The 19,676-nt window shown below is 36.1% G+C and overlaps 1 protein-coding gene across 4 annotated transcripts in view; it reads left to right on the forward strand.

Moving 5' to 3' along the window:
* Positions 1-19,676, forward strand: part of THOC2 (THO complex subunit 2) — a 49,540-nt gene that overhangs the window by 13,555 nt on the left and 16,309 nt on the right. For 2 of the 4 annotated variants that reach the window (XM_036401862.2, XM_036401863.2), the window contains exons 9-25: positions 620-712; positions 2,986-3,141; positions 6,053-6,225; positions 6,348-6,543; positions 8,258-8,299; positions 8,992-9,033; positions 10,042-10,172; positions 10,259-10,360; positions 11,569-11,653; positions 12,664-12,757; positions 13,172-13,252; positions 13,522-13,618; positions 15,343-15,460; positions 15,955-16,134; positions 16,719-16,883; positions 17,536-17,811; positions 18,248-18,389. In XM_036401862.2, the coding sequence (XP_036257755.1) occupies positions 620-712; positions 2,986-3,141; positions 6,053-6,225; positions 6,348-6,543; positions 8,258-8,299; positions 8,992-9,033; positions 10,042-10,172; positions 10,259-10,360; positions 11,569-11,653; positions 12,664-12,757; positions 13,172-13,252; positions 13,522-13,618; positions 15,343-15,460; positions 15,955-16,134; positions 16,719-16,883; positions 17,536-17,811; positions 18,248-18,389 (2,173 nt within the window). The remainder of the gene's footprint in view (positions 1-619; positions 713-2,985; positions 3,142-6,052; positions 6,226-6,347; positions 6,544-8,257; positions 8,300-8,991; positions 9,034-10,041; positions 10,173-10,258; positions 10,361-11,568; positions 11,654-12,663; positions 12,758-13,171; positions 13,253-13,521; positions 13,619-15,342; positions 15,461-15,954; positions 16,135-16,718; positions 16,884-17,535; positions 17,812-18,247; positions 18,390-19,676) is intronic. The other 2 variants (XM_036401864.2, XM_036401865.2) reach the window with 1 other exon arrangement.

The raw sequence follows: 19,676 nt of genomic DNA on the forward strand, positions 1-19,676 counted from the left end.
ACTGCAGTCAGTAATAACAGATTTTCTGCAGCTGTTTGGTTTTTTTTGTTTTGTGTTTTCTTTGGGTTTTTTTTTTTTTTTTACACATAGAAATTAGGTTTTAAGTTGAAAAATTCTGGTATTGAAAGCAATAATTTCATTTTTTGAGTGGGAGTCTCTTACCATATTTTACAGGAGAATGCTTCATGTTCTCTTAAAAGAGCTGAAAACAATCTTGGTACCTTCCACTTGAACTTGTAGAGTTATGTAAGGACTGGCATGAACAAAGGGACTGTACATTATAAACAGGACTTATCCCCAGGAGTGAGGAGCATGTTTGCAGGAGAGTTATGGTTAATATTTGATAAAATACTCAGGGTTTTTTTTTTTTAATGCATAGTTAGGAATTGCATACAAGAACCATAGGGTGTGAAGGTAAAGGTTTTGTTTCTGAAAATACTGAATGTGTATTACAGTAAAGTCTAGTGACTTGGAAGTGATAGCTGTTAAATAACATGGTAACAAGGAGAACTGTGGGTTAATATGTTTCATCTGAACAGAAATTGAGTGGTTCCTGTTTTATAATCTTCTGCTGTGGTCTGATTACTTTTTTCTTATATTTTGATGTTGTCCATTTTAGGATCCAAGTGGTGAGACCCCTTCCTCCTTATACAGAGTTGCTGCTGTCCTTTTGCAACATAATCTCATAGATTTGGAAGATCTTTATGTTCATGTAAGTGACAGTACTATGCTGCTAGATGCCAAAGCTAAGGACATTTTAAAAGAAGAAAATCAGATATACTTTATCCTGTTTCTAAATTTTCAAGCTCATGATATTCTGTGTAATACCTGTAAGTGTACAATATTTAGTGATTCTTAAAATTTTCAGTGCTTTCTTTATGCCACATATTCAAATAAGGACACATTGAAGTATAAATGCTGATAAACTTTATTTGAATTATCTGTGTAACATTCTCCAGATTTTCTACCTTCTGGCAGAGTAGGAAGTTGGAGATAAATGCCTAAGTAACCTTTGTTAGGAATTAGACCCATCAAGTTCTGCTTCACAAGATCAGTTTTTGAGAAAACTGCTGGGACAATCAGCTCCAAACATTGTTCTAGTTTAATAGCAGGGTTATTTTTTAAAAATGCTTGCAGGTTCCTGAATAGGCCTCTCATTCTCTACAAGAATTCTGACCGTTTATTAGGTTGAAAGAAGGAAATGAACTTAGGTGTTCACATATAATCAGAGACTTATTTCTTTATAAACCAACATTCCAGTTTGATGAATGGTTAACAGAATGCTGTAGTTATCAAATAAATTTTACATTATATAAGAATTTTTAATTTCAGAATATCCATGGATAGTCTTAAGAAATTAAAGATTCAACTCTTCCGCTGAAATTGAGGGAAGAGTTATAGTTACATCTGTGGAAGGTTTGGAATGTAGTCCTGCCATTAATTTGTGTGGCATTTCCTAGCCTTAGTCACAAACTGATCAATATTGACTTGCCAATAACTGTCCCTGGCTTCATAGGATTATTTTGGCTGAAAATGTGTTGGGTGGAGCAAGAGTAGGAGTGCATGTCTCAGATAATTGGTGTGGAGTGAGGAATGTGTGGTGATAAAGCTTGTTTTTAAGAGAATGTTTGTAAGCTTACAAAACATGCTCAAACTTGGGGTTACAGTTGCCTGTGCAATCTCAGCTCAGACTTGTGCAGGTATGGGCATGTTTTATTCCAGTCTCAGGCTCGAGGGTCCCTGCAGTCATCTGCACTGTTCACCTGCATGGTGGTGATTCTCAGTCTCATTCCAGGATCTCTCTGCATGTTGGATGTGGTGTATTTTTTTAAATCTCTTTTCAGTTCAGGTTTAATTTAACTTGCTATGGAAGTTTCTATTGAATAGCATGTAGGTGTTGAGTCTGGAGGGGTGTTCATTGTGTGGCTCCCATAGGAGAGCACTGCCAGGATTATCACTCATATTTAGAATGTTCTCCCCACCTCTGCCCTCCCTGGACTTCCAAGCCTGTAAAAACTGTTCTCAGTCAGTGTGTATATACACACAGCCATCTAGAATGCGTGGCATCCTAAAGATACAATTTACCCATTGAAGTTCCACACTAGCTGCTTCTTGGTGAAGCTTATTTCTGTGAAATGGAGGAGTTCTTTCCTCCTTCAGTGATCAGTTTGAGCAAAGAAAAACCGAGAAAAATCTTCTCTGGTTAAAACCATTAGAAGAAGAGATGAGTGCATCAAAGAGGTCATGGCTCTGCAGTAAGTTGATTACTTACTTGCAGGGAAAGTGTCATTTTGGTTTCAGGAGCTAAATTGAAGTTTGGCTTTGTCAGAAAAGGAGTTTTTCTTTTGTCTCACAACTTGACCTTTTAATCACTGAGTTTAGGTTTATATTCCTCGCCCTGATTATTCTTAAGTACAAGACTGTGCTGAGGTTTTTTACATACTAGGTACTTTATTTAAGATGGTTTTAAATGAACATATATAACATGTGTTTAATCCACATTGCTCATAAATAAAAAATTAGGTACACTTTAAATTTATTATTTCTTTAAAATAAATGTGGAATGAGAGTGTGTTGCTAAGTAGGTTACCCGGTTTTCTTGGTGATTAAATTTTTCTTCCCTATAGATAAGCAATATTTTGAATATTCACTTGGATTAAAGGCCCTGAGTTGTGTTAATCTTATCATGAATTGTGTGTAATTGTCACCACAAAGCTATAGCTGGATGGTAAACTGGAGGGCAGGGGGGTCACAGACAACAAATGGTTGTGAAGAAGTAGAGTGGTATTATTTCTCATGAGTCCTTGATTTCAGAATGGTCTGCTATTAGTGTAATTCCCAGTTTGGCAGCAAGGAAAAGAAGCCAGTACCCTGAAACACTGTCAGATTAGTAACAAGAAAGGCCAAAGTTCTTCTCCAAGCTCAGGTGATCCACAGTAGGAGTTGGTCACTTCAATTTTGAGTTATAATGTTCTGTTTTTTCAGCTTCTACCAGGGGATAATGCCATCATTGAGGAACACAAGCGAGAGATAGTGGAAGCTAAACAAATTGTCAGAAAACTTACCATGGTTGTCTTATCATCTGAAAAGACTGAGGAAAAGGAGAAAGAAAAGGAAAAAGAGGAGGAGAAAACCGAAAAGGTGACTGAGTAGCTATCTTTTCAGTAATATTATTTGAATTACATTAAACAAAACAATTGTTATAAAAACATACTTAAATTTATTTGAAAAATAGTTACATGCTCCTTGGATGACTTTTATTAGTCTTATAACACTTCTATTATATTGAATGTACAAAAAATGCATGGTTTGGGGTTTGTTCTGGATTTCTGTACATAAAATATTCTTGGTTCTATGGCTAATTGATTTCTTCCTTCCCTTTTTGTTGTATCAGCTCCACTAAGTATGCCCCAGCATTTATGCACTTCACAGCCTTTAACAGCTACACTTCTCGGATTCATGATAGCATAATCCTAGTTGATTTCATAAAAATAAGGATGTTAGTTCTCTCAATCAAGAATTGGGACATAAAGAATTGCCAGACTTAGGGATGTTGGTATAATTATCCTGAATTGTAGAAAAAGCTTATAACTGAGGATTTCTACTTGTAACTGCTCACTGTGCTTTCTTTTAAGCCTGTATCTCCATATGTGTAAATTTAACTCTTCATTTAAGGTCCTACTAAGTCAGATTTATGTTGCCCCTAGGTCTAATTTGATTTAGTGTGTCCAAGCCTTATTTAAGAAACAAAGTTATTTGATCTCTTAGAGGCTATTCTGTTATCTTCATTTGAGTGCTTAAGTACTTCTTAAACACCTTATTTAAAACATAAAAAAGAAAAATAAATGCTTGATATATGCATTTTTAAGTTGCATGCTGGAGTGAGGGGAGGGATCTATCAGTCTTGGTGGTTTCTGTTCTTGAATTTCTGTATCCTGCTGTATTCCTTATCAATCTGGCTTGTCTACCAATTCCCACTTCTTCTACACCACCTTGATTCTGGTAATCTCTGACCTCCCTTTCTCCTTTCATTTTGCTTTCCTGGCTTGAAAAATCTAATTCCATTTTCTTCCCTCAGGCACCTGCTACAGTTGCTGACCTCTGACTCTCAACTGCAGCCACAGCTGCTGCCTATTTCTTTCACTCACTTTAAATTTCTGATCCCCTCCCTTTTGCTTACACCACGTTGCTTTGGCCCACCTTCTCTGCTGTGAGATGGGGCTGCCCAGAATCTTCTGAAGTGTGCTTGCCACCCTCTTCTGATGGAAAAATAAACTCTTGATGGGACATGCAGAGTGTATGCATTGCAAGTCATGTCAGAGGAATTAAGACAGCTTTCATGACTAAGCTTTAGAATTAAGAACTAGGGAATTTTAAGCTTTAGCAGAAACTGCAGCATTTTTCTGAAGGATTAAAATGACAAAGTCTATGCCTGTGTGATGGGAAAATTAAGAGCTGTACTTAACAGAAACCAATTTCTGTGACTGCACACACTGTTATGCAATGCATGCTGTTTCTTAAAAAGCTTCTTTCTGTGTTAAAAGTACTTTTGTATGTGCTTAGCTGTGCACTTCATGGCAGTTAGGGGAGTAACTACATGTGAAAGGTGTTGTCAGCCTAAGTTTAGGCACAGTATCCAGCACATCATTTCATGTTCTATTTTTGATACAGTATCATGGAATAAATGCCTGCATAAGGAAAGCAGTGTTTACAAAGTATTGACCTGACTCTTTTTTAGAGCCACAACGTGCTTATTCTGTGTGGTTAAAATTCATTATCTAATGACTCTAATATGAATAATTTAGTCTTGACAAATGTGCTGCCTGCTTTTGTCTTTTAAGGTGCATTTGCCATAACTGTGATAGGACATGCAGACAGCTCAGAGTGTGGGCAGCAGGAGTGGGTTTGACAGCAGTTCCAGACTGACCCCTCTGTGCCAGACATGTCTTGGCTTTTGGCTCATGTCAGAACTTGCTTACCCAAAAGTCAAGCAGCGTGTGAGCTCCATAGGTTCAGCATGAGTAAAGACCTGACTTGGCTTTGCTGTGGAGCTTTCCTGTGCATGTTACCATGTGCTGTGCTGTTTTCTATTTTCAAAACTATCAGAAAAATATTTGCTAGTGTTAAAGTTTTAAAAAGGAAAAAAAAACCACTAAAACCATGCAAACTGTAGAAACAAAGGAGTGTCTGTTTTGTAAGCAATTACTGTTCTTGTCAGTCTGCCTTCTCTGCTTGTGTGGTTTAAATAAAATTATACTTTGCTTTAAAATAATAAAACCATTTTGTCCTAGACTTGTAATCTTCCTTCCCTGGCTGTAAACATCATCTTGGGCTTGTAGTTACTTACAGCTAGTTTTCCTTACTGTTAGTCACTTACAAATAGACTTTTACCTTGGGGGCCAGGGAAAACCAATTTATAACAAGAAAATATATCAATACCATGCCCCTGGAAAAGTGCTTCAAGGCATGACCTTAGAGTCCTGTTTCCTCTTATGCCTGTTTTGCAAAGGGAATTTTGGAAAAACTTTGTATAGACTTGCACTTAAGTCTAGAGTCTCCTAGAATAGGTGCTAATGTGACACTTACTGTACAGGCACAGTAGGATGGAGAAAGGGTTTGAGTGTGGCTTAGCTTTTTTTTTTATTCTAATCTGCTTTTGCAAGAGAAGTTTGTCTTTTTAAACTCAGAAAAACACACAGTATAAAGGATTCTCAAGTTGCATTGTTCTTAAATTGTCCTGTAAGGAAATAAGCTGCAATAGATTTTGACAGTTTGAAAAAATACGTGATCAGACCTACATCAGACAACTTCATAAATTTCTGTTTTATTTTTGACTTTTTCTTTGATCTAGATGTTAAATTCTACATGGATTGGTTTATAACTTCTTTTGAAGTTTTCTTACTGTCTAAATGTCTAGCAAAGTTTTATTTTGCGTGTGTTTTTATTACAGGGTTGATATCCAAGGCTTTTTCCTCTAGCTGTGGATTGCAGCTGCTTGAGGAGAAGTATTATGGAGACTTTATGAACACGCTTTTTCTTTATTATCTTGCAGCCTCCTGATAATCAAAAACTTGGCTTATTGGAAGCCTTATTAAAAATTGGTGATTGGCACCATGCACAAAGCATTATGGATCAGATGCCTCCGTTTTACTCTACTTCGCACAAGCCGATCGCCATCGCGCTTTGCCAGCTCGTCCACGTGACCATTGAGCCTCTGTACCGCAGGTAAAGGGACAGCCACAATTCTGCTGCTGCACAGGGGAAAAACAATTTCTTTACAGCCTAATAATAAATACATTTCTAAAGTTTTCTATTTCATGTGGAATGCTGCACATTTTATTTTTCAGAGTTGGTGTACCTAAAGGAGCTAAAGGGTCACCAATTTCCTCTTTGCCAAACAAGAGAGCACCAAAACAAGCAGAGAGCTTTGAGGAATTGAGAAAGGAAGTGTTCAACATGCTTTGTTACCTTGGTCCTCATCTGTCCCACGATCCTATTCTATTTGCAAAAGTAGTGCGCCTTGGAAAAGCATTTATGAAAGAGGTTGGTATGACATAATAGCTGGTCAAAACATGAAAAATACCAATTACTCTGATGTCAAAAAATGCTTGTCTTGCCAATTGTGTGATATTCAAATGCTGAAACAGAATATGATCTTGACTAAGGACAAACTTGGAGAATCTTATTTTAATTTTTGATCAGTTTTATGATCTATAAACATCTTTATGAACAACTTAAGGCACTTTAGGTTTATAACCACAGATATGTAGTGATGTTTAATTTCCTGTTATGGTATTCATATTTTAAAATATTATCTGTGTGTATAAGTAAAAAACCCAACAGACATATAGTACTGATGTCTGGAAGTCATTTACATTATTACAGCAACAATGTAGTCAGCAAGGACTGATGAGCTAATATACGTGCAGTACAAATAATTTCAACTTTCTGTTCCAGCTGTTAGGTTACTTGGGAAACAGGGGATGTTGCATCCTTTTACTTCATTTTTTTCCCCTGTTCTGCCTAGTTAAAATGCTGCTGGTATTGATCTTGTGTCAGTGACAAATCTTTAGATGCTGCTAAGGATGCGTTTGATGTGGAAATCACTTCAAGTTGCCAACTTCAGAAATTAACTGATCTCTTGAGATGGGTTACTGTCTTTGACCATGTGTCTGTTGAAGGATTGGCAGTATAACCTGTTTCAGAAGGCTGAAAGTTGAATTTATATTCTGAACTCCATTAAAATGTACTCATTAGTTCAGATTGAGGCTAATGAGTTGTTCTGCTGCTTTTCTGGCAGTTTGCCATTTACCTGACAGTTTCTGGTTTATTCTCAAGTCAACAATAGGGGGTTTAATTTTTTTTTAAACAGCAGCTCAGAGAAACTTTGGAATAAATAATTTTTAAATTGCTATTATCAATGAACAACCAGTCCACCTCCTCAAAACTTAAAAACCAGGGGCTTTGTTGCCCAGCATTTTATTTTAACTTATGACAGGAAATTGGAGAGGTTGATTGATCTAAGTGGTACTAGAGGGGAAGTTTTCTAGTTTATAACTTTTTTTTTCTTAAGAATATTTTTATTTCAACTGCAACTAACAAATATTGAAATACTCATAATTTGTATACCATCTGAGGGGGAGGCTTTCATGTCCAGCTGTACTTGATGATGCAGAGCTAAGAACACAGATAATTCTTGGGATTGAAGATATTTTTGTTCAAAATAGCTGATTTTGTCAAGAGAATTTATTCTTGTTAGGTTCCAGGACGCTGTGATAGGGTTAGAGACCTACAATAACTTTGGGTTCCATGTAGTCTTTGTAATAAAATCAGGGAAGGCTTCACCTATTTCCCTACTTCCATATCTCTGTATAATTTCTTGGCATCTTCTCATCCAGAATGGTAAGATTTCCCAGTGGTAAATAATCTGATTTCATAGCATGCTCATTTCTTGCTGGCCAGTAAAAAGACTGATAACACTTTAGTGATAGCTATTTTGCACTGACAGTGCAGTTAAGTGGGAAATTACAATTTTAAGGGACTAATGCATTTTATTGCTGTCAGCAGACTCTTAGGACTACTTTGTAATTGAAATATTGAAGGTTTGTGAGAAAGCCCTGTTACTGAGGATATGTACACTGGGATGGACATTAAGTGGGTATAGGAATCTCTTGTGCAGGTTTACTGTAAATATACTTATATGACAGTTTAATGTATTTCTGACAAGAATGAGCAACATTTTAGCTATTTGCTCTAGGTTGGAACTGTGAAGAAATTCGTCAGTGACAGAGTGGTTAAGGTAACATAGGGAAAGTTATTTTTAATGCATTGTTGCCATCAGCATGTTCTAGTTGTGAAACTACATTTAACACACAGTAGAAATACTTGTAACTGAAGGTAATTTGGCTCTAAGTTAACCCATACAGTAGTTAAAAAGTTAGACTACTAACATTGCACTGCAGCTTTCATGCTAAAGTGTACCTTTAAAATAATTGTGCACTTACTGGTGTGATAGCTTAATATGCTTTTCATGGTGAATGGAGCAAGCAGAAAGAAAAAGTAATTTAATAATGAAGGCTAAAAGCTTAAGAGGGTGTTCCTGTGAGAGAAAGATGGGGGAAATAATCTATGGCTGTTGGTAACTGCATTGGAAGTCTTCAGATTTTTTAGGTAGAAGGTGAATGCTTAGGCATTTTTTTCCTCTCCAGTAAGAAAATTCAATATTTCACATGTAATAGCAAATTTCCTTGTATCTCTAGCTATTATTTCTTTTTGGACAAAATTGTACAAAGCCTCTCTAAATGTAAGGAATGTTTCATCCATGCATTTGAATTTCTATTTAAAAAAACTTTAATGCTGGCAGATATGGCAAATTAAACACTTAAGGAATGCTTGGCCCTTCAGGTTTATGCTTTTGCTGTGATAACTCTTTTCTGAAACTGTAACTGTTACATTAACTGTGCTACAATTAACATGCTTGTCTTTTTACAGTTTCAGTCTGATGGAAGCAAACAGGAAGATAAAGAGAAAATGGTGAGTTTTGGAGGAAGGTGTTTTTATGCAAGATTGTAATGGTGACCAAATGTGCATTTTACTACTTATTTGCTTGGACTGAGCTGGAAATCCTCCAGCTATTTATTCTATAAATACACTTCATGGTGGGGAAAAGCATAGAGAAAAGACATATTGGAAGCAGGAGAGATGTTTATTGGTACAATGATTTTTTTCTTTAATTGCCTAATTTGTTTACTTCAGAATTTTCTAATTATTATCAAAATTGTTCACAATGAAATCCAAGTGTTCAGTAGAAATCCAACTTACAAAGACAAGTGTTTGGGTTTTTTTTTTTAAATCAGCAAGTGGGTTTTCAATATGAAGTTTCTGCAGTTTTCATTGTTACTTGTTCCTCTTTCTCACTAATACTGATTTCCTGAATTATTGCAGAGGAAATCCCTTTTGGGTTTTGTGTTTTGTTTTGGTTGTTTTTCATTGCCGTTATAGCTATTCTAAAATAGCTCAGTGGAAAAGAGAAAAGTTTAAGAAAGTTTGAGGGTGGTAGGATACTGAAAACATGGAAATTGGAAATATGTATTATGAACATGTATAACACTTCCGGGCTTTTATCTGAAATTTTGAAAATGGAAGTAAAGATGAGGAATACCTTAATATATTGAAGGCAGTTGCCAAAATGATTTTTTTCCTGTGTTGCACTTCATGCAAGTCCACACAATATCCATTTTTTAATGGTTTGATTCAAAAATGAGTGCAACCTGCTGAAGATTTCAGCAGCTTTGTTCTAGTATCTTATATAGTATAGGCAGACAAAATATTGACAGTATCTGTAGTCCATAAATTATTTACTGAATTATTTACGATGGGAGATATTTTTAGGTCCTGTTAGATTTTTGTTCTGGAAGTCTTAATCTTGTGGTGTACTTGTTTTTTTAGCACATTTTCCATTTGTATATCTGTGCACTGCATGTATAACGCTGCTTCTGGGGCACTTCCTGATAGTTACCTTGGGTTTTGTCTTTATCCCAGGAAACACTGTTCAGCTGTTTGTTGAGTATTACTGATCAAGTCTTGCTTCCATCTCTTTCCTTGATGGACTGCAATGCATGCATGTCTGAGGAATTATGGGGAATGTTCAAAACCTTTCCATACCAGTATCGGTGAGTAGAACGATTTGTTTCCATCCTTTGGAATGTGCTGCTGAATTGTCAGTTCTGAAATTCCTTTTCCTGTGTAACGTTTCCAGGTACCGCCTCTATGGGCAATGGAAGAATGAAACATACAACAGTCACCCACTGCTTGTGAAAGTTAAAGCCCAAACCATAGACAGAGCCAAATACATCATGAAGTAAGTAGTCAATTCCCATAAATAATTATGAGCTGTAGTACAGTCTATTGCATATCACCAGCTGGAGAAAAAAAAACTTGACAAATACATTCCCTGTCTAATGACTTAGTAATTTCCCAAATAGTTCTTGTTCATAAAGCATTTAATGTATTGTGGTTAAAAACCAAAAAATTATCGGTGACAAATTTGTCACCAATAAGGGTGTATAATCTCTGAAAAATGTCCCATTAAATGACTTAAAACCTTTTCCATGGGTAAAGTTTTTGATAAATTGCTTTGCTTATGACATGTACAAGTGCTACATATTTCCTCTAGGTGTGGAGGCTCTCCTCCAAAGAGTCTCAAGAATCTTGTCATGTTCTCTGTAGATTTGAATGTATGGCAGTGAGTTGAACAGAATGATTTATTCTCACCCTCAAGTGGGCTCACAGCAATTCCAGATTTACCTCACATTTGATGTCACCATCAGGGAATTAGGTTCTCCATTTGCCAAAAGCAGATGGTGTGGTGTTACAATGTGGATAATCAGAACCCTTCCATATAGGCAAGACACTAATTGTTTCTGGGTAAAAGACTTTGCACTCAGAGCTGTGAAAGCTAGAAAAACTGTTTTGATTCCCTTCTGACTTGCTGTAGACACCATAAACCTTTCCCCCCTTCCCCTGTACAATGGATTTCAGTTGTGCAGGTAAACCACGGTGCTGTCAGCTGTTGAAGGTCAACAGCTCTGTGTATAATCTACTGTCAACTTCAGGTTTCAGGCTGAGCTCAAATCTTCAGTAGGAAATGCTGACAGTGGAGCTGTAACAGAAAGAAATACTGTTTTTCAGTGAACTGAATGCAACAAAAAATGACTGATCTGTGGCTAAGCTAAATTTCCAGTAGCAACTAACAGCATCACATGGTAGTTTGGTGTATGTGCTACAGGTTTCACGGACAACTTCTGAAACGTTCAAAGTTGAAGCTAGAATATGGTCCATAGTAACAGAGGGACAGCTGGACTGGTTGTACTTTCTGCATCTTGGAGGATTTCTCAATTTCCAGTTTTCAATGGATTAGCATCTCTATGCTGAGATGTCTTGAAAACACATTTGCTAGTCAGAATTTAGTCTCTGAGACTAACAAAGATGTTTCTTCACTGAAACTGACCTATTGTTTTAATACTCTTCTAGCTTGTCTTTTGTAATAAACTGTGTCTTCTTTTACAGGCGTTTAACTAAGGAAAATGTGAAACCCTCTGGAAGACAAATTGGGAAGCTCAGCCACAGCAATCCTACAATTTTATTTGATTATGTATGTAATTACATGTATTTAATGCTCATCCTGACAACAGATAATTGAAGCTCAGAAAGGGGCCTGCAGTTCTAATTTCAGTATTTTTTACTTTTTATGCAAATTTTAAAATATAGTAGTTTTTTAATAGTGCACATAGTAAGATACTAAATATGACTTAAAAAAAATTAGTGACATATTAAATGTGCAAACATGTCTTGAATAACCAACTGCAGAAAAAAATTAATTTGAGATAGCAAAGGTGGATCTCAGGTACAGGGATTGCTGATCACATTATGCAAAATGCAAGTTCAGGTTAAGTTGCTCTGACAGCTGTCTATGAGTAGGGTGGAGAAAGATCAGAGTCTTCCATTTAGAAGAAAACTTAAAGCTTTGAAGTCTGAAATACACTTACGAAGTTGGGAAGGATTTTTATGATTGCTTAGTGCTACAGAGTGCTGGAGAGGTGTAAAAATGTGTTGATGGGCCTCCACCTTATTCACAAATGTGACCTAAGAGTATGGATTAACCTGCTTTTAGATTGTACTTGAAGAAATTACTGCTGCAGTGTACACACATCTGTGTCATGTACCAAAGAGAACCTCCTAGAACTTGATTAATGCAGTTTACTTGTAGTCTTTCATGACCTAGCTTCATGGCACTGGTTTGTTTTTTTTTTTAATAGTCTTTTGTTACTGTATGTAGCAACAGGAAATCCTGCTGCTAAGGTTTAGGATTCTTAAGAAATATTAGGACAAAATGTTTTTGTTATTTTATTTGCTAATAATTGGAAAGAGAAATTATAAGGAATTGTTTTTACATGTTAGAGACATGTTCCACTGGTATCTTTAAGGTACTACTAGGTTTATGAGCTTGCCTATTTACTTTGACAGTTGTTTAGGACCTTTGAAAAAATTAATTTTAAGCATGTTTTCTGTAGGTTTTGAAGACAAGTATTGTTAAATGCTTTTATTATGTGAAAGATAAGGAATACTGTCCCTGTTCAGCTGAATGTCTGTTGTACCTTGCAGATTTTATCACAAATACAAAAATATGATAACTTGATAACTCCGGTTGTTGATTCGCTGAAATACCTCACTTCCCTGAACTATGATGTCTTGGCATGTATCCTTTGATTTAAATTACTGCATCACTTATTGATTGAATATGTTATCTGTGAGTAAATAGTGCCTCTGTTTTCTCTTCTTGCTGCTTTTTGCTGAAAATCTTCATGAAGCTTACAAATACCTTTGCGCGTGTAGTGGGTCATGGAACCCTCTCTATTATTCTTTCACACTATGAAAATTATTCTTTGTTTTTACTACTTTCAATCCTGAGGCATAGTGATCTTGTAAATAGTGAAGTAAATACTGCTTTTAGGTTACTATTTCATGGTTTTATATTTTTCAAACCATAGTTATGTTAGTGATTGCTGTACTTATATATTGTGTTCATATATTACAAAAGCCAGAAAAGCAAGTCCTTGTAACTTTTGTGTTTGTAAGTTGAGGAAAAATACTCTCGTTAACTCCACTAAAGATTGTATCATTGAAGCATTGGCAAACCCTGAGAAGGAGAGAATGAAGCATGATGACACTACAATCTCAAGCTGGCTGCAGAGTTAGTATTCTTGTTTTATTTATTACAATAATGTTTAAAATATTTCACCTCCCCCATGATCTATTCAACCATCGATCATTATGATCAATATTTCACTTGCACCTACTGGCTAATATTTTAAGCAACATGGAGGGCTGTCAAGTTTAATCAATAGGAATTTTTTTCCCCTTTGTGTTCCAGAAATGCATGTATTGCTAAGATGCCATATGCAGTTTGTTAATGTTTGTTTAATACACAGGTGCAGTCATAGCTGTTTGTCTTTGCTTTAGGTCTGGCAAGTTTTTGTGGTGCCGTTTTCCGAAAATACCCAATTGAACTCGCAGGCCTCCTGCAGTATGTAGCCAACCAGCTGAAAGCTGGCAAAAGGCAAGTATTGCACAATGGATCCTTATAAACTCAGTTTATAGGAAGTATTATTTAGGTGTTTGCTGATACACAGGCACTCAATTATAGTTGTTGCTCTAGCAGTGGCAAACTCCATTCAGAGCACTGGGAAGGTTAAATAGCAGAAAGAAAGAATGATACACTCTTTAGTACATTGCTTTTCCTCTAATTGTATAGCTGTGACATTCTTGAAGCACTGATTTTTCATCTTTAACTTATTTTAATAGTTTTCTTAACGGCTAACCCACATAGGGGAAAAAACCTTCCAGTGTGTTATTTCATCATACACATTATTGTACATTATTTAAAAAATAAGTATCCATTATATAAAGCAGTGTGACTGTTACAGTTTTTCTTTTCTCTTAATGTCTTCTCTGCAGGGATGGCTCTTAACATTTTAATATTATTTAAATACTTTATCCAGTTTATTTAGTGGTAATTCAATTGCTTCTTCATGTGTCAATGTCAATCATAACTCAAAACAAAGTTTCCAATTAGACTTTTCCTTTTGTCTTTCCATTGTCATCACTTAGTATTATTGTTTCATTTACTTATTTAATTTTAATTTTATCACATAGGTGAGTATCAACCTTTTTCTATTAGAAATCCCCATATGGCTACTGAAAGGCACCTTGGTGATAACACAGCATGTTATTTTAGGGTAGTTATGTTGAGAAATGTAGTTTTTTCCCCTTCCCTGCAATGTAGACATTCAGTCTCATATGCTCCTCTGTCCCTACATTTTGTTCTGATGATGGCAATCACATTGAGCTACAGAGGAAGGGTAAGTAATGTTTATTGTCTTTCCTCAAAATCACAACTGTAAGTATTTTGGGGAAAAAAAGCCAGTGTAGTACTTGGGATCATAAAAATGAAATGGATTTTCTGGTATAGCCAGTTTCATAGGACTGCAATATTCAGGTATTGGAGCTTATGCTGTTATTGCACAGTTCCTAGACAGAAAACATATTTATGGTTGTTGGAACAGCAAACAAAAATATAAGCCATATGAATTAGTTAAAGGTGAAACTTTGCTTCGCAAGGCATGGGTAAATGATTTTATAAGTTAGTCACACAACTTTCTGGAAGTTAACTGGAAAACATTTCTGCTTTCTGTGATTGGGATATAATTAACTATACTTCTGTTGAGTAAAAATCATTGTCCTTAATGGAGTTCAGAGCAGGAAGTAAAACCTTGTCTCTAGGCAGGATGGTTATTGGAATGTTTTATACATTCTGTGGGTTTTTTTACTGTGTTTCAAGTAAAAATAGGATGTTTTCCATGTTTCCAAGTAACCTCTCCAGACTAACTTTGCCAGTACATTTCTAAAGCTGTGTACTGTTCTAGAAACCCTTAACAAAATATAAAATACTCATGAAATAACTATATAGATACAGTTTGAAACATGGAAAGCAACAAAAGGGAACAATAAACTTTGATTAATCTGTTGATACTTAATAGCACCACATTCACTACCATCTTCAAATCCAACTGTTGAATGACTGCATTACTTTTAAGTACAAATTTTTTACTTGCAATAAAGAAATCCTTGTGCTTGACATACCAGTTTCTTCTTGAAAAAAGAATGAAAATGTTGTTTAACACTCATTGTGGTGCTGCTTTTGTAATATGTATTGAATGTCATAGCTTCTGGTTCTTAAACAAATAGTCTTGTTTTTACTCCACTTTTCTGTTTTCTTTGCAGCTTTGATTTGCTTATTTTAAAAGAGGTAGTGCAGAAAATGGCAGGGATAGAAATTACTGAAGAAATGACCATGGAGCAGTTGGAAGCCATGACTGGTGGAGAACAGCTGAAAGCTGAGGTGAGCTTGTGTTAAATTTAATAATAACTCTTGCGTTTTGGTGGTGGTTCTAAAGACTCTGGTTCAAGAGCTCTGGCAGCACAGCTGAGAAAGGTGTGTGCTTTATCAGAGCTGCCCCCTCTTCTGAGTTTACAGGCCTTGAGACAGGCAGCCAAAGCAGTGTAGATGTGAACCTTAGTTCTTGTGCATCACAGCATCTCATATTCAGGAGAGTGTTACATGACAGACCTGTGCATTCCAGCAGCCACTGAGCTTGGATGTGCTGCAGGCTCAGGCCTCCTCAGGGGGAACAGCAAAAACTGATTAAAGCAGGCAAGACTGGTTAGTTGCTGATTCTTCTACACATGCATTGAAGTACAGGATCCAGAGAATTTTACTGCTGGACAGGAAACTCTACTGCTGTTAATTCATCAGTAATTCTGCAGTCAGCTCACACAGATTCCATTCCTGATACACTGTTTTCCAGCTTGGGTAACTTTTTCTGTCCTGTGCAGGGTGGATACTTTGGCCAAATCAGGAATACAAAGAAATCATCTCAGAGATTAAAAGATGCATTATTGGACCATGATCTTGCCCTCCCACTGTGCCTGCTTATGGCTCAACAGAGAAATGGTGTTGTCTTTCAAGAAGGAGGGGAAAAACATCTGAAGCTGGTGGGAAAACTGTATGATCAGGCAAGTGAAAACACCTGTATTTATGAGGTTCACTTCTAGTGTATCAGCACAATATGTGAAGATTCAGCACATAAGTAACAAAATTATTTATGAGAATCTAGAACAATAAATACAAGTACATAGGATTTTTAAAACTAATTGCAGGATTGCTCTATTAAAATATATAGGTGTATTAAAAGTATATTATATAGACAAGTGACCTCTGAGTAAAAGAGCAAAGCATCCTTTATCATAAAAAGTTAAATTCTTATTTTTTAAGTGTCCACTGTGTTTTTCTAATCTTACTTTATTAGCGAAACTTCCTTTTTTTTAAAAAATAATTCTGTTGCTGCCTTAGGCAGTAGGAACTAATTGCATTCCATTCTGGTAGAATAGAATGTTCTTGAGTTCTGCTGGTTTTTTTTAGGTGGGGTTCTTTATTTTATTGTTCTTCCCCGATGAGAAATTTTTTGCTCTACTGTTTGGTGTTAGCATTTTTTACAAGAAACAAAAAGGAAAAAAGGCAAGCTTTGAAACTCTCCCTAAATTAATTGTTGAACAAAATAATAATGTTTGCTAACTTTTTGTATTTTTTACTTTTGCAGTGCCATGATACCCTGGTACAATTTGGTGGGTTTTTAGCATCCAATCTAAGCACAGAGGATTACATTAAGCGAGTGCCTTCTATTGATGTTCTCTGTAATGAGTTTCACACACCTCATGATGCTGCATTTTTCCTCTCAAGACCCATGTATGCACACCACATTTCAGTGAGTACAATTCTTCCATTTGTCTGCTCGTAGTGCTGCTCTGGTACCTGTTACCAGTACAGGTGGCAGGTTCCAGATAAAGTTTGTTGGCTAAATAAAACTTGCAAAGTTTTATTAGTGGAGTTAGAAATAGAAGCTGTGGGCTGGGACAGGTTGTCCTTAATTTTCTTAGGAAATGTGGCCCATGTGTCAACTTGCACAACTGACAGGAGTCATAGCTAATAAAGTCACTTCTTTGAATATTTTGGGTTATCAGTAGGAATTCTCTCCCTCCCTCTTCCCTCAAAGATGTAAGTTCTTCTGCAGGTGTTTTAGATGGATTTTTGTTGTGGAGGAAAGTGTTGCAGCTGCCAAATGGTGTGCTACCTCAGGAAGTGTCAGAAATGAATTTGTTCCTGCATCTAAAAAGTTTGATATGGAGAGCAGTTTTTACTTGGTGTAGCATAATATGTTACTATAACAACAGGTAGCAGCATCAGTGAAGAAAGATAAATCCATCCAGTGAGGATGAAGACTAAAGTTCTGTATGAGGTTCTTCAGTGTTTTATGTACTGACATTTCACAAGCAAATGTTGTGTAGAAAAGTTAAATTATATTATTAAATTTAATTTTTGTATATACAGATTACAGTTTTTTATTTTTTTATCCACAGTCCAAGTATGATGAACTAAAAAAAGCTGAGAAGGGAAATAAACAGCAGCACAAAGTTCACAAATACATTACATCATGTGAGTTGGTGATGGCTCCTGTTCACGAAGCTGTGATTTCTCTGCACCTCCCTAAAGTCTGGGATGACATCAGCCCTCAGTTTTATGCTACATTCTGGTCTTTAACAATGTATGACCTTGCTGTGCCACACAGCAGCTATGACAGAGAAGTCAATAAACTTAAAGTCCAGATGAAAGCCATAGATGACAATCAGGAAATGGTATGTTGATATAATTTTGTGGTCCAATTTAAACTTTCTAGCCTTGAAAGAGTTTCTTTTAATGAAGTATTCTATTAAGCTTGTTTAGATCTGGGAAGTTTTGTCACCTGGTGAATTCATTCTGACTTGCCACATTAACATAATTTGGATTGACTTTCCTTCACAGTTCCCATGTTAAAAGTACTAGTGACTCCACTGAGTGAAAATTACTGAAAAATCAGTTTCAGAAAGCAGTATCTCTTTCAGACACCTGTATCTATGGTTTGTCTGTTCACTCTTAACTATAGCCAGTGTTCATAACATCGGTTGATTGTTAGAGCAGAACATTTTTGACTGAAAAGTTTTTCAAGTATTCTTTAGTATTACCAGGAATTTATTGCTCTGTCTATAGCAAGTTTAGATATAATACTGAATGAGTTTTGCTGACATTTTATAGCCTCCAAATAAAAAGAAGAAAGAAAAAGAACGTTGCACAGCTCTGCAGGACAAGCTTCTTGAAGAGGAGAAGAAGCAGTTGGAGCATGTGCAGAGGGTTCTACAGAGACTGAAACTAGAGAAAGATAACTGGCTTCTGGCAAGTAAGTGTCTCTACAGGAAATGATGTGGATGTTTTTGTAGTTGTCAGAACTTCCTTGCACTAATACTCTTAATGTTTATTTGAAAATTTGGTTTTTTATATGTTGAGGTCTTTTATAGCAAGGTATAATTTTTGTTAGAATGTGATGTGTCTTTGCAAATGCTGAGTAATTGCATTTCATAGAGAAGTTTTTTTGTTTCTTGTCATGTCAAGACCTTTTAAATTTTGCCCTAATTTAGAAAATAAGTTAGAGATTGACCAATTCAGTGGAAACTTGTAATTGCAAGCTGGCTTGTACTTGCTAACTGCATTTAGAATGCTGCTAAATTAGTATAATTGTTACAGGACAAAAAATAGGCATGTAATGTCTCAATGATTCGTTTGAGTTAACTTACTTTGTTTGAGTCCTGTGATTAGGAACAATGTTCCAGGGTTTGGGTGGTGGCATAAACCCCATTCCAATGACAAGATAAGTGTTGTGCCAGCCTAACAGCCCCATGCAGTGAAACAGCATGCACATGTTTTATAGAGCAGATATGCAGCAAGCAGAATCAAGTCTTTTCTCTTACAAAACATCTGTAATGTTTCATGTTGCTTGTGAACTCTGCTGGTATGGTTAATCTGAAATGTTTTTCTCTGGTCAGTTTTCTTCTCTGGATGAACTTTGAGTTTGTAACTGGAAGTAGTAGTTCGTCTGTCCCAAGAAGCCTAGCATAATCCAGTGGAAAAGAGTTTTGTTGTCCAACTCATGTAAGATCCATCCAACTGGCTTAATGAAGAAACACTATTCCCTATAAGTATTTAATGTACTGTAGCAAATGAACTACAAGAAATTACTGGTTGAAAAGTTACTGCCTGATTAAAACTTGGTCTAGAGGTGACTTGGTAGATTTGTCTACTTAAAGAAGCACCCAAAAGTGTGTAGAAAATAATTTACATAGATGTACATGTAACTCTTTGTGGGGTACTGGGAATAGCTTATTGTTGGCTCTTGTGCTTGGGCTTCAGCTGAAGGATGTTTCCCAGCTGTATCCAGAGACAAGCTTACTATTTCAGCAGTTTGCCCATTAAAATAAGTAATCTGTAATTGCACTACATGAGCAACTAGAACAGCACATCCACTGTAGTAGTAGGGTTTATTATTATTTTTTAAATAACTGATATTTAATTTATTTTTTTAAGACTGGCTTCCTGTCTACAAACTTTTGGTAGTGTTTGTACCCTTGAGAATAGGTTAATTTTTGGCAGAGTAACCTGGTAGCTATAGCAATTGGAGAGTACCTGTTCT

The sequence above is a fragment of the Molothrus ater genome, chromosome 14 (assembly GCF_012460135.2).
Source record: "Molothrus ater isolate BHLD 08-10-18 breed brown headed cowbird chromosome 14, BPBGC_Mater_1.1, whole genome shotgun sequence".
Classification (NCBI taxonomy): domain Eukaryota; kingdom Metazoa; phylum Chordata; class Aves; order Passeriformes; family Icteridae; genus Molothrus; species Molothrus ater.